The 15,695-nt window shown below is 35.6% G+C and overlaps 1 protein-coding gene across 1 annotated transcript in view; it reads left to right on the top strand.

Annotated features, from left to right (window-relative positions):
* The window catches only part of PPFIA2 (PTPRF interacting protein alpha 2), a 473,118-nt gene that overhangs the window by 323,452 nt on the left and 133,971 nt on the right, over positions 1 to 15,695 (top strand). Inside the window, 1 exon segment of the mRNA XM_025438989.3 lies at positions 9,548 to 9,664. Within this exon segment, the coding sequence (XP_025294774.3) occupies positions 9,548 to 9,664 (117 nt within the window).

The following is a 15,695-nucleotide window of genomic DNA, read 5'->3' as shown; positions in this document are numbered from 1 at the left end:
AAAAACACTGAAAATGAATATTACATATGAGCTCATCAAACTGCATTAGCTATATGAAGTTGTTTCATACTGGCTTTAGTATGCTTCAGTGGTGCTTACAAATCAATGGCCAAGATCTAGAGCTGGAAGGTGAAATACTATTGGCTCGGGGTCCTTAAATCTATCTGAATAAGTATCTCAATATTTATAATTTCCCAATTGACAGAAATCCATAGAACAACACAAATCCAAACTATTGAGGCTGGAGAGTTGCTTAAGTGTAAATCGTAAATCTGTACTGCTCTACTAGTAACTTTTCTTTGCTTTTTTATGTTGCAACGTCAGTGGAATCTAAGCGTGGAATTCAGCTAAATTAGAATAAGTATATGTGTAGAAGCAAATTATGTGTTAGTGTAGTGAGACTTCTGTAAGTCTCACTCTTGGAATTGTTAATTGAGTTTGGGGTAAAAATAGATGAAAAGAATCTTTGTTAATTAGATACGGGCACTGTCTGGAAGTTGTTGTTAAGGAGGTAAGGGCAAACTATGAATTCACAAATATCAGAATGACAATCCCTGGAGAATTAGCATGAAGAGTAGACATGATTTATTTTAAAAAGTAGTTGGGCAATTTTCAAAGTAAATTGAAATGTCTCTGCCACGTAGGAGTTATAAATAAAAATGATAAAAAATGTAAACAACATGATTTTTATTCCTAGGAATAATTGATGTTATATTCTAACTGTATCTGAATTGTTCTGCCAAAACAGGACAGGTAAATTCCCCTGCTATCACACCACAAAACCGTAGTCCTGACCTAGATAAATGTTTGGATTGTGTATGCAGTGAATCACTTCAGTAATTTTCAAAAGGCATTATAGCATAATACTTAAAACAATAAGTTCTGGCGGTATTGGACCTGGATGGGAAACCTATCTGTGTCACAGCTTTTTCTCTGTGATCCTAAGTACATTATTTATTCCCTCTGTGCTAGATTCCTCATCTGTAAAATCAAAATAATAATATCCAATTTATAATGCTTTTGGGAGGATTTAAGAGATTATGCTGATAAATTGCTTTGCAATTTGTGGCATGTAATAGATGTTCAACATTTAAGCAACTATTATTACTGCCAGTAGTTCTTAATTAGAAACTTAATTTCTAATTTTTTTTCTTATTTCTTAGCCTTCCTTACCTAACTTCATGGAATCTCCTGTAGATTAATATTTTCAAAAAAAAAAAAAAAAGGAGAGAAAAATCAAGTGAAAATTAAATTACACTGTTTTTCTTTTTTCACTTTTAGAATTCTGTTGACAGAAATGAATTTCTAGACTCCCTTGGAATTCCATTTTTCCATCTAACGTCAATCTATTCTAAATCTAAAGCATATAAACACAGCATCTACTGCAATACACTCAAATCGTGTTACCTAGGCTGCAATATACTTATATTTTGTAATATTTTTTTTAAGATTTTATTTATTTATTCATGGGAGACACAGAGACAGAGAGAGAGGCAGAGACACAAGCAGAGGGAGAAGCAGGCTCCATGCAGGGAGCCCGATGTGGGACTCGATCCCTGGTCTCCAGGATCAGGCCCTGGGCTGAAGGTGGCGCTAAACCACTGAGCCACCCGGGCTGCCCTATTTTGTAATATTTTAAGACACAATGAGACACAAAGGTCTGGTTAACTTTCATTAACCCCTTCTTAGCCTCCTTTATAGTTGCCTGTGCCTTCCACCCTGTGTGCCTCCTTATATTACAGCCTGTGAATATCCTACAAGACTAGGTCAGTGCTTCTCATTCTTTTCCTTTATTTTCTCAATGAGTTCTTCCATTCTCAGGGCTCCTTTCTAATCTTGAATCATGTATGAACATTGGGAAGATTTCAAGTTCACATAGTCTTCCATGTGAATGACTAATTTTCTTCTCCATGTATTCATTTTCAAGAAATTTTCCATCCAATTTTACTCCCTATTCGTCTTTTCCTTTCATATAGTCTGCTTTCATTCAGTATTTCTAGAGTGCCTCTTACTCGTTAACCAGTGTCTTAAGCACTGGGAATAAAGAATCAGATATAGTTTCTGGTCTCAAGGCACTCAGTGGCAAAATGGGCAGTCAGAAAACTCAGCTAATGTGATAGTGATCATTTGTATAACATGAGTTATTGGAGAATGGTAAGAAATTGTGTAATTTTTAAATCCCTGGGAGGAGTATGGTCCCAGAACCCATCCCAAAGTGGGTGACATATAAGCAAAGACCTAAAAGGTGTTTCAGAAGCAGTCAAAAAGGAGGAAGCATGTGTCAAAGAAAACTTCAGTCCACTTCCTGTGTTTCTCCTTTACTCTCAGATGACTACCTTCTGACACCGGATGTGTGTGCGCATGTGTGAGCCTTCTTCCACTGAGCATTCACTGAGACACCATTAAGTATCCTACAATTTAGCTTAATTCTGACACTCCCTGGATATAGTATCAGATCCCACAGGTTAAAGGCTCAGTCTCACATAACTAGACATGTCATGTGACATGTCCCCCACTTCAGAAGTCAATTGTAAATAAAAGTTGTCACCTGTGTTCCTGACTCATTACCTGTAAGTCAGAGGTTCCCATAACCCCCCTCTTTGGATTCTGTTAATTTGCTAGAGCAGCTCAAAGAACTCAGGGTAGCATTACATTTGCCAGTTTATTAAAGGATACAGATGAACAGCCAGATGAAGAGAATCATAGAGCAAGGTCTGGGAGGGTTTCAAGCCCAGGAAGTTCTGTCCCTGTGGAGGTGGGGTGTGTCACTCTCCCAGCACATGGATATGTTATATTCCACCAACCTGGAAGCTTTGGGATCTTTATGAAAGTTTCATCAGATAAGTGTGATCAATCATTAACTCCAAGCCCTCTCCTCTTCCTGGAAAATCTGGAGTAGAGTTGAAAATTCTAAGCTTCTAATCTGGCTTGATCCTTCTGGCCACCAGCCCCCATCCAGGAGGCATCCAAGAACCCATCCAAAGTCCCCTCATTAGAACAAAAGATGCTTCTAGTGTTTTTCTCAATGAGGAATTTACAAGGGTTTTAGGAGCTCCATGCCAGAAACTGGGGGCAGATAATATATATATATATATATATATATATATATATATATATATATAATCTCACAAAGGCAACCTACATAAATGAAAAAACTCACAGCTATGATGCCGTTTTGTTTATGTGTGACTGCAAGCCCTTTAGTCGCATGAAGTATGAATAATAGGATAAAGTTGCACAGATGAATGGAGTCTTCATTATTGTCACTACATAATGTTTAATATAAATCATATTTGACTTAGTACAAACACACTAAAAGGTAGGTATTATTATCCTTCATTTTATAGCAGAGGAATATAAACTTGAGATTAAATACCTTGTACAAAATCATACAACCAATAATACCTACAGGGACTCAACCTAGCTTTTTATTTTTTTATTTTATTTTTTTAAAGATTTTATTTATTTATTCATGAGACACACACACACACACACACAGAAAGAGAGAGAGACAAAGGCAGAGGCACAGGAGGAGGGAGAAGCAGGCTCCATGCAGGGTCCCCAATATGGGACGCGATCCCGGGTCTCCAGGATCACACCCTGGGCTGGAGGCGGTGCTAAACCGCTGAGCCACCCGGGCTGCCCTCAACCTAGCTTTTTAATTTTTTTTTAATCTAGCCTTTTAATGAATGCTATACTTCTGGGAATCATCTCCCAAACAAGCTATCTGTGTGCAATTACTTGTCTCAGGGTCTACTTTCAAGAAATCCCAAACGGGGAAAAAAGGATGATACAGATGAAAAGTTGATCCAAAGAAGGAAATTTATATAATGTGTTAGCACACTTTTTGGCACATTGTAAGAATTCAATGATTGACTTTTATTTTGTTTTGTTTTCTTATTGCTTCCTTTTTTTTTCCCCTTCCTTTACTGGAATGTAGTCTCCTGGAGAGAAGGGTTTTATCTGCATTTTTCCCATGTGGAGTCTGATCACTTAGAACAGTGATCAGTGAAAGTTTGTTGAATAAATGGATTAATACATCTTAACCACTAGAGAAATCCCCGAATGGAAATATAAATATATTAAATAGACTGCTATCTTCTCCCAAATCACATTTCTCTTAAGAATCTCATGTTTCTGGGGAGGCTGGGTGGTACGGTTGGTTAAGTGTCTAACTCTTGGATAAACTTCGTGATGTCAGGGTCCTGGGATGGAGCCTACATAGGGCGCTGCACTCAGTGTGGATTCTGCTTGAGATTCTCTCTACCTCTCCTTCTGCCCCTCTTGCTCTCTATCTCTCACTCAAATAAATAAATGATAGATAAATAGATAAATAAATCTTTTTAAAAAAATCACATGTTTCTGTGCATTTCCTGATACCTTAAGTATCTAAGTTATCATCTTACTTATATTTTAGCTCTTTTTTGGAAGAGGACATTTTATATCATTTGAAAAACTCACTGAAACTGTTTTCATAAATCTCAAACTTTTGTTTTTAATAATGATTTCCATCTCCCTCACTCTTTGCCTTCAGAGTTCTTCTCCCAGATATCTACATTGCTTTCTCCCTCTCATCTTCAGGTCTATATGTAGAAATCACCTAATTCCTAATTAAAGTGAATAAATTTCTCCAGGCCATTAAGGAAAACAGTTGTCCAAAGGAAAAGGGATAGGAAAGGGTCTACCCGAAGACAAGGTGGGATCCCAGAGATAATCTGGTAGAAAAGATGAGGGCTGGGAAACTTTCCACACTTAGAGAAGACTGGCCAGCAGTAGTCCACTCTATGGGGTCACAGTTTGTCAGAGATTGAAGAGCCAAAAACAGAGGCAAGGCAAGAGCAAAACTTGGAAGATTGGCTTGGAAATATCCTGGGTTTGGAAATGCCTAGAAACAATGAGCCATGCTGTCAGAAGCTAGGTGAGCAATCAGAAAACACAGATAAGGGGCGAGGCAAAGCAACAAGGCAGAAAGCAGGAAGCACACAGATGCTAGAGTTTCAGTTGAGACACATTAGTTTTCTTAGTCTCCTGTTTTGTTTTTTTTTAAGATTTTATTTATTTATTTATTTATTTACTTATTTATTTATTTATTTGAGACAGAGAGAGAGAGAGAGAGAGAGGCAGAGACACAGGCAGAGGGAGAAGCTGGCTCCGTGCAGGGAGCCCGATGTGGGACTCGATCCTAGGTCTCCAGGATCACACCCTGGGCTGAAGGCAGATGCCCAATTGCTGAGCCACCCAGGGATCCCCTCCTGTTGTTCTTTTTTTATCCAGATGATGTTTGCCATAGGAATATTAAACAACCTATAGTACTAGGAACACAACGAGCTGGTGTTCTATCCACTTGACCAATTTTCTCCCATTGTCTCCCACTGGTAAATTCTTAGTCATTCTTCAGAATCTCCACTTAGAGACTCTGCACTCTGTGTTGCCTTCCATGCCCCTTGTTATATTTGCAAGAACGCTTTTAGTTTTAAGTGACAGAAAACCAAGTTTGAGCAAAAAAAGAGAAATTTGGCGCACATATTAATGAAATGCCAGGGGTAGAGGTGATCTAAGAATGGCTAGATTTAGGAGCAGATGTGATTCATCACGGCTCGTTTCCATGTGCTTTTCTCGTGAGCCAGAACCGATGGTAAACAGCCATCCTGATCATATCCTACCAGCTTAACCCCCATAGTAGCAAACTAATCTTCCCTGTACCTCTGCCAGAAAGATCTTAAGGAATATTCTGATTTCCCTGGCTTGGATCATGTACCCATCCATTTGCCCTGAGCTCTGGCTCCCTGATTTACAGTCTCTAGGTTTAGAGCAGGAAAGGAGAATCCCACAGTGAAAATGTACAATGCTGTTACCAAAAGTAATATTGAAAGGATGCTGGACGTTTAAAAGCAAATGTCAACAGTTGCCACATCATGGCAGATCAATTAAAATGATTGTAGACATTTCCTCTTGACCAGATATTCATGGGCCTTCAGTGGATTGATACACTGAAAATGTAGGCACAACTATGCCTGGATGTGAATCTCTCCGGTGGGGAGATGGGGGGGGGATACATACCTTAATGCTTTACAAAGGATTTGAGGGTGGGAAGGTAGACGTACTTGGAAAGGAAATGCTTTCTCCCCATCCCCATTTTGTCTGTCTTTTTTTTTTTTTTTCATTTTGTCTGTCTTAAGCCATGTGAGACAATTGACAGAGTAGAAGGTATCACGATAAGGAGTTAAATTTTATTTGATTCCTACTTAGTTCTCATCAATCTGTTTATCTCAGTTTAATGACTTGTTAAGTGTGGATCATAAAATCTATTTTGTAGATTAAAATAGTTTAGCACAGTCCTTGGTACATGGTGAGTTTCCAGTACTTTCTTGCAGTTTTGTAACAACTGGGTAAGCCACAGAGACTACCCAGAAGCGATTCCTCCTACCGGCCTTTGCCATCTCATTTGTGGTAGGTCATGCTATTTAGAAATAAGGGATCCGGGCCTACTTAGGTATCCTAGACAAGTCATTGCCTCTTCCCATTCCCAGTTAGTGAGGGCTCAAAGAATGTTTTGGGACCATCACCTTTTTCTCATTCTGCTTGTGCTTGCAAACTAGTTCCAAGCCATCTTCTGATTTTGCTTCTTAAGCCTTCTGGGAGAATTTCCTGAAGAGGCCTCTGCTGCCTGGAGCCCCAATGATTTCTAGGTGAACTTCTCTGCCCCTTTGAACACATTTAAAAGGAGGCCCAACCCCCAAAGTTGTATTCCCAGGAGAGAAACTCTCACTTATTCCAATGTGGAAGAAAGAATCAAGATTATTAACACCTACAATTAAATCAGATGCTGAAGATTTGCTTCATAACTACTGGAGGTAATTTGTTATTGGGCAAAAATAGAACAGAATAAAACAATTTAACAATGATAAAAAATATAGAGGATTCTACATCTACTTTCCTGTTTCAAAAACCTGATTTACAGGCCTGAGTAAAAGCAAAAAAAGAATTTGCATGTTAGTAGTTGAAATTATGTCTTTCTTAGAACTGTCATGTTTGTATTCGTCGTAAAACATTTGAAATTTGTCATTTTTTAACACAGCTGCACAATTATATTTGCATACAGTTTTCCATATGAATTTGGTGTTTTGACTTTTTTTTCTTTTTCTTTTCTTTTTTTTTCTTTTTTTTTTTTTTTTTACTATTTGGGGCATTAGTTCACTGAGTCACTCAGTAAAACTTTGTAGAGAGCCTGCTTTATTTTAGGCATTAGGCCATGTTTAAAATTTATCTGAATTACTAGACCAATAGAAATTATTCTGAAAACAGAATTAAATATGGTATTAAATATTTTTAAAAGGTCTTTCTTCACTTCTAAGTGAATTAAATAATGGGACAAAATACATAGGATTTTAAAATTTATTATTACCTTTGTCAACATATTTGTTAAGTCATGGATGTTATCTTAGTGGAATGACAGTATACAATGCTTGCATTTTTAAAAACTCAAAATAAAATTTCATTATGTATTAATGATAATATAATATTACTTTTTTATTCAATAGACAATGTGTTAAGAATATAATATAAAAATGATATACCAAGGGACTATTTTATTCTTATTGTTCCTTTGATGTAATCCATTTCTATGCTAACATCAGAGAAATGTCTCTAAAGGTTCCCACACACCGTAAATCTTTATCTTGTATTATTTCTGGATGAATCAGGTTTATATTCTTTGTTTATCCCTATCCATTCATTATTTAAATCACATTTTTATTGAATAAAATAAACTTTGCATATAATATGATGTGCCCCTTCATATGAAAATATTGTTTTCAATAAGATATTCCTTTGAAAATTATTTTCCCCTGGGATATTATTAAGACTTCTGATAGCTAAATAAACAAGCAAAGGTATTATGTAAATAAAGGAATAGAATGTTAGATTTTAATCAATGAAGTATACACAATGGTTAACAGGGAAACTGTAACAAGTGGTTGATGGCAAGGTTCGTTTTCTCTGAGGAATGGCATCTCATCTGAATTTTGAAAGCTGGGATTGTGTTAACTGTGGTCTGAGCTGGGATAGAATGTTTCATGCAGGCAGTAAGATCAAGTTCATAAAATATGGGTGAGAAAACGCCCAGTGGATTTGAGAGACAGAAAGGAGGCCATTGTGACTGAAGAGATCATATAGGATATTCTAGAATTTGTTAAGAAGTTTAAATTCATGCTAAATAAGTTGGGAAAACATTAAGGTTCTTTGGAAAGCAAGGAGTGGCACAATACCACTTAAGTTTAAAAGGTGAATCTGAAAGTAAATAAATAAAGAAAGAAAGAAAGAATCTGGGTGCTTTGTGGATGATAGATTGTAGATGGGCAAGGATGGGAGCAAAGGAACCAATGGTTTGCTGCTTTCAATTCTACAAGAAGAAGAGCATTTACAGAGTTGGTCTACATTATTGGTGATATGCCCTTACTAAAGGATTTGCTGTATGTTCAAATGCTGGAGGTCATAAACAAGATAACCTGATCTCATGAACACGTCATTGTCTATCTGGGCCTTGAAGCAGTGGCAGGGATGGGGACAAACACCCAACCTCTTGTTGTTTTATATTTATTTGGTGGTTATTGGTCTACATGACAGACTGGTCTCATATATGATTGACTATTTACTGTGTTTTAAATACAATGGGAATTGATTTCCTCAAGAACCAATACCAACTCAGTATCGGAGTTGATAAGATAATAAGATTTGCCATGAAATAAATAAGTTATGATATTAATGTAAAATACTTTAAAAATATGTATGAATAGCAACTATATTTTAAAATACCATTTAAGAATGCTGGAATGCTATTTTTCCCCTTTATTACTAAGATCACTTAAACTAAAACTCTCTGAGAATCTTTCTTAGTTGAAAATACTATGTAAAATTGAGCTGAAAATTTTCAAGAATTAATTGCTTTCTGAGAAGTCTTTTGCAAATGGACTATAGCTGAACTAGCAGCACGAAGATAAGGGCCATTAAAATAATGAAAATGAGACCAATTTAATTCTAAGTACTCATGATAGTGCCACAAAATTAAGTCCAGTTTATGTATTTGCTTATTTTAAAATTACAGTTATGCTGCCTCTTAGGGTGAATGAATGTGCTTATAACTAGCCTTCTGCCTGTAATGTTTTCACTTATCTTTCTTTTATACATTAAAAGTACAAACCAATATGAATTTTAACACATTCCATAAATTAATTTAAAAGTAGTTTCTTAATTAATAACACATGGACCATGGCATTAATTTAGACACATTTCCAACCATATAGATACATTTTTTCAACTAGAAAATATTTTCTTCAGTAAATTTCATATTCCTGTAAGTACTATAAATATCGTTCAAAATGCTAACCTAAATGTTAAAAATATTTTTAAGTAATAAGTAAAATGTAATGTTTATTTTCTGATTATTTGTTTGTATTCATTACTTCTTTACCACATTTGAATAAATTCAGGTTTTCTATACATTATGCTTTATTTTAGATTTTTAAGGCATAGTGCTTTTATTTTGCAGATTGTTGCCTTGCGTGAACAAAATGTTCATATACAAAGAAAAATTGCATCAAGTGAGGGGTCCACAGAATCGGAACATCTTGAAGGGATGGATCCTGGTCAGAAAGTCCATGAAAAGGTAGGACAAGTAGGACATAGTCCTACAGGGAAATATTTACTTGCTATATCATTTGATAGAAATATGAAATATGATGTCCATGTGATAAACATTCTTATTTTTTTATTTGTTGGTCAAAACTTGATGATTTTTCTTTTTATTTATTCCTTTTAATTTGCTTTTCTTAAAAATAGTATGTATTATATATTATTAGATAAGTAATTGAACTTCTCAATACTTGGTGTCAGTTTGATTTTCTGAAATAGTCCAATTCCATATTTAATTGAACATAAGTAATTGAATAAATATATCTGTACAGATAGGTATGCCAGTAGTATATATCCAGGACTTTTTTTTTTTTTATCCAGGACTTTTTAAGTACAATAACAATAACTGTGATTTATAAATAGTTATTATGTACAATTGGTGACTAATGTATGGTTTATCACTGCAAAAATTTCTGGTAATCTCCTATTTGATCTAGTATTTTCCATGTGTTTAAGAAGGTCCTAACAGTACTCCTGTTGATGAGAAATTACATATAAGGATAGCTGAAGTCTTGAGACTTTTACTATTTTTTAGAAGGGAACAATTTTCCTTTGGTTGCAGCTTCCACCCAGGCTAGAAACCAGTAGTCTATTTGGCCCCTTTTCTGGGCTAACCCATTTGGTTCCAGCACAAAAGGAAGGTCAGTTGCGGGTTGGTCTGGAAGCAGATAAAGATTACATAGGTTTTGCATATTCTGTGCCTGAGACTTAGACAATCTGCAGGGATATTTGCCAGTTACATCTTTGGATGGTTGAATACTTTAATCATCAAGACTGCATGAATTAGGTAGCTAAAATGATGTCATCGTGAATGCCAAGAGGTTTTAGAACATACAGATTAAGAAGCAAGTGACTGGACCACAAAACAACACCCCAGACTTCTTAGCTGCACATACACTGAACACTTCCTGATATATCCAGTTGAAACAAATGGAGGGGCTTCTTAAGTTTTCTCCTTCAAGTATAGAAACAAAGGAAGCCAAGGCAACCAGACTAATTTCCTGAGACTGCCATCGATTCTGCTGGCTGAGAAGCAAATAGCTCTTAATTTAAGGCTTCACCATTTCAGCCTTTACCCATGTATTTTTATAGAAATCTCAAACTGAATTTTAAAAATAAACTAGTCTGACAGCTAGATTTCATGAGGTGTATTTCAAATTTGGATAAAATTATTTCTCATCCCTTCAGATAAATAAATTGACATTAATTCAGTAAATAAACCACCAAGCTCTTTAGAATAAGGTGTTTGCACACAAAACTCAGTTTAGGAAACTAGCATGTAGTTTTCTATTATTATTTCATTTTAATTATGTCATCAGTAATACAGGGCTATGTGTTTTAACAGAGAATTATAGAATCATACTCGTTTGGGTATAAAAATGGGCTTTGTGGTCATAAAGTCTTTTTCTTAGAAGTCTACAAAATACTGTAGGTTTTTTTTTAACAGTGCTGTATTTATGCTAATCCAGAAAAGAATTAAAGAAATATGTCTTTGAAAGGTCATAAAGAAGTTGATATCTTGTCTATTTCCTAACAAACTATTTGATATTCAAAGTGTTCTTCTAGTACTTTAAAGGAGAGGAGAGTACTCTCACACACATTTTTTTTTCAAATGTTTTTTTAAACATATAACCCCTAAATATCCAGGCATTATAAAATGTAAGACAATTCATGTCAGATTAACTTTCAGAAACTGGTTATAGTATCAGGGAGGACCTATGTATAATAGATGTTTGTTTCTACAGATTCTGAGGATTCTGAGTAGTTGGTGACATAAATACTCAGTCCCTAACGTTCTTTGCCTTTTAGTTCTCAGAGAAGGCATTTCAGCCAGTATAGAAGAGAAATTCTGTGCCATTGCTAACTTACTCTTCCTTATGGATGTAACTAACGATTTTTAAACATTGTAATTATTTATATTATTTTCCCCAATTTCCCGTAATTTTAGGAAGAATGATTTCCAAATGCTTTGAAACAATCATACACTAGTATTATCAAAATAGTATGCCCCTAGCCTCCAATGTAAGCCTGAAATACATATTATACATATATTTTTTTTCTAATTTAAAGTAAATGACCTGTTTCAATTCATATTACTCCTGAGATGTCATTCAAGAAAGTATTTTGAAAGTTTAAGGGTTTTTTATATTGAAACATAATTGATATACAATATTATTTTAGTTTTAGGTGTACAACACAGTGATTTTGATATTTATATACCCTACAAAATGATCACCACAATGTCTAGTGACCATCTGTCTCCATACAAAATTTTTACAATATTATTGACTATATTCTTTATGTCCTGTATCACATCCCTGTGTCTTATTTATTTTATAACTGGAAGATTGTACTTCTTACTATTCTCCATTTACTTCATCCATTTCCCAATGGCTACCATCAGCTTTATTTTCTTGTATTTATTTATTCATTCATTCATTCATATCACGTTTCTTTGCCTGCCATTCTTTTTTTTCAGTTTTATTGAGATATAATTGACACACAGCATTGTGTAAGTTTAAGGTATATGACATGATGATTTAGCAGATGTATGTATTGTGAAGAAATTACCACAATAAGGTTAATAAATACATTAATTACCTCACCTAATTACCTTTTATGTGTATGTGTGTGCATGTGCTAAGAACATTTTAGATTCACTCTCAGCAACTTTCAAATATATAATACAATACTGCTGATAATAGTCACCATGCTGTATGTTAGATCCCCACAATATTCTAACTGCTGACATTATAGACAAAACATGAAATGATATCTATATTATTACTATATTATATAGTAAATAATTACCATATTAATCTTCCAATAATATCCCAATTACTATATTAATCTTCCTTATATAAATACTTCTAATTTACACATATAAACATTATAAGTGTCTTTCCTTTTCTTTTTTTTTTTGTCTTTCCTTTTCAAAATTATTCTCTGTCTCATGATCATTTAAAGAATATCAATAAAAAAAAACAATAAAAAACAATAAAAAAATAAAGAATATCAATACCATTGAATAGCAAGTGTTACAGGATTGTAATTTAAATACTACCACTTGGGCAGTCCCAGTGGCACAGTGGTTTAGCGCCGCCTGCAGCCTAGGGCGTGATCCTGGAAACCCTGGATCGAGTCCCATGTCAGGCTACCTGCATGGTGCCTGCTTCTCCCTCTGCCTGTGTCTCTGCCTCTCTCTCTCTCTCTCTCTCTCTTTCTGTGTGTGTCTCTATGAATAAATAATCTTTTAAAAAATAAATTAAATAAATCCTACCACTTAATTTTTTATTGGGAATTGTTTAAATGGATATTCAAACAAAAAAAAAGGAAATATTAGTTTGGAGAGTGTCTTTGCATTGAATATTCAGTGAAGAATGTAGTATTAATGCATAAATTGTGAAGTGGTTGTTGGGGAGAAATATACAAAACTATTGTTAGATACTATGGAACTGCCAGAAAGTGACTTTTAAATTCTAGTCACAAGGATTACCCTTTACTTAGAGTAGTAAAGTTGCTTAAATTACATAGTCAGGGTGGGTTATTAGCCAACAGATGTTTAATGTCGGTGGCTTGAGAATTCTGTTGACAAAATAGTTGATAAAAATAGTCTCAAGAAAAGCACACTCTGAAACAGGCCTTATTACTCATAGAAAAGCTGTGTAATTATTATCAACATTTTAAAAACAAAAAATTAAAAGAAAAAATAAGCTTAACTGAAACTAGTTTAAATGTTTCTGTGGGACATGAATTTAATCAGTTGCTCTAGAAGAACATAAATACTCATAGGATAATAAAAATTTTCAGAACGCTAAATTTTGCCTTACGAAAAGTTCAGAACTGGGCTCAATAACTGTCTTCCTGTTGCTTTCTAGAGGGGAATTAATTTGTGAAATTTTGCAATAAACACACTGCTCTTGTAATGGAGATAATAATGCTCCTGACTCATATATTCTCCACTTCCAATTATTTTTTGCAGCTGCAAATATTTGCTAAGTGATGTGGATAAGTAGGTTGTTCAGAAGACATCGTCTCTGTAATAAATTTGTTGAGAAACTAGGGTGAAAAATAATCATGCCCCCATTAATATTACAAAACACGATAAATAAGCAGTGTCAAAAATGATATTAGGGATGCCTGGGCAGCTCAATGGTTGAGTATCTATCTGCCTTTGGTTCAGGTCGTGATCCTGGGGTCCTGGGATCGAGTCCCACATCAGGATCCCTGCATGGAGCCTGCTTCTCCCTCTGCCTGTGTCTCTGCCTCTCTCTGTGTCTCTCATGAATAAATAAATAAAATCTTATAAAAAAGGATACTGGAGTTTAAAGAAGAAATAAATTAAGTGTGATGAGAGGTGTCAGAGAGGCAGCATGGAATAGTGATTTGTTTGATGTCTGTCCACCTGAATTCTAATTCCATCTCTGCCGGTTACTAGCTATGTGGCCTTGCACCTTAACCTCCCTGATCTTCAGTTACTGGTAAATAGTCCTACGCAACTTACAGCTTTGTTGTAAAGGGTAGAGATGCTAACTAGGAATAGCAAAACTTGATTACAAGCAATAAATAGGGTGGTTAGAATATTTATTAATACTATGTTTTCATAGTCATGTGTTTTTCAATAAATATTTAGTGGCAACCTTATAGATGATGCTAGGATATAGGTTCTGGTCTGGTGGCTGGGATATAGTCATGAACAAGGCGGGTAAGGGCCGAGGCAATAAACAAGTGCATATAAGAGGCATGAATGTGATCAAGGGCAGATGTGAAGTATGTTAAATAGACATGGCAAGGAAGCACTTTCTTATTGGGTAGGGTTTGAACTGAAGCCTGAAAGAGGACACGGATTCAAGCACATTGAAAAGCTTAGAGTTTTTGAGGCAAAGGGAAGAAAGACTCAGTGCAAATGCACCACGGGAGGAAAAGAGCTACTTTGGCACATTCTTGGGAAGGAAGGATGATAGAGTCATGGAAGCCAAGTGGTCAAGGGAGAGTGCAGGAGGAGACAGGGCACAGCAGTGAACAGGCCAGATCATCGAAGTACTTGTAGGCTGTGGTAAGGAGTCTAATAGTAGGGGATCCCTGGATGGCTCAGTGGGTTAGCACCTACCATCAGCCCAGGGCGTGATCCTGGAGTCCCGGGATCAAGTCCCGGGATCGAGTCCCACATTGGGCTCCCTGCATGGAGCCTGCTTCTTTCTCCACCTATGTCTCTGCCTCTCTCTCTCTCTCTCTCTCTCTGTGTGTGTGTGTCTTTCATGAATAAATAAATACAATCTTAAAAAAAAAAAAAGAAAAGGAGTCTAATGGTATACTCAAAGCAATGGGAAGATAGAGGAGTGTTTTAACTTGGGAGCATCTTGATTAGATACCTTTAAAAAAAAAAGTCATTCGCACTACAATTATGTCTCCATTTGTCATTATTTCACACATCAGACTTCTGAAGTAGAGATGTTTCCTTTCTTATTTTTACTGATAATGAAATTGAGGCTTACTTTGAAAGATTAAATGACTCATTTGTCCAGAGCAGAACCACACCCTGGTCTTCTCACCTCCAGACAATATATATTTTCACATTCCTTGTCACACGCCTGCATAATTTCTATAGGTGTTACTGTTGATTTTTTAAAAATTCATTCTAACTCATTCTTAGATTTTCTTATCTTTTCTTCTTTTATTATTACATATATTCATTTGTTCTTTAGAGGTGATTATTTCATTCTATTCAAGAGTGTGCTTAAAAATTGTTTTCCTTTAAATTTTTCCCCCGACTTCTCCCAGTGATTTTTTTCACTCTGAACAGATTTTCCAAGGCAATGGAATTCCAAAATTTTGATCAGTACAAGTAGGGCTCTTCAGTCTGGGCAAGAGGGGACCGTGATTGGGTGGGCCTTGCTGTGGCCCTCTGTGCCTCTCTACAGGGTGAGATGTTTGGGAGACCAGAGAGCACGGTAAACCCATGAACCACACTACCACTGTTTCTTGACCACATGCCAGGTACCTGG

Source organism: Canis lupus, chromosome 15, assembly GCF_003254725.2.
Source record: "Canis lupus dingo isolate Sandy chromosome 15, ASM325472v2, whole genome shotgun sequence".
Lineage (NCBI taxonomy): Eukaryota > Metazoa > Chordata > Mammalia > Carnivora > Canidae > Canis > Canis lupus.
Note: the sequence above shows the minus strand (reverse complement) of the source record. Positions and strands in the feature narration are given on the sequence as shown.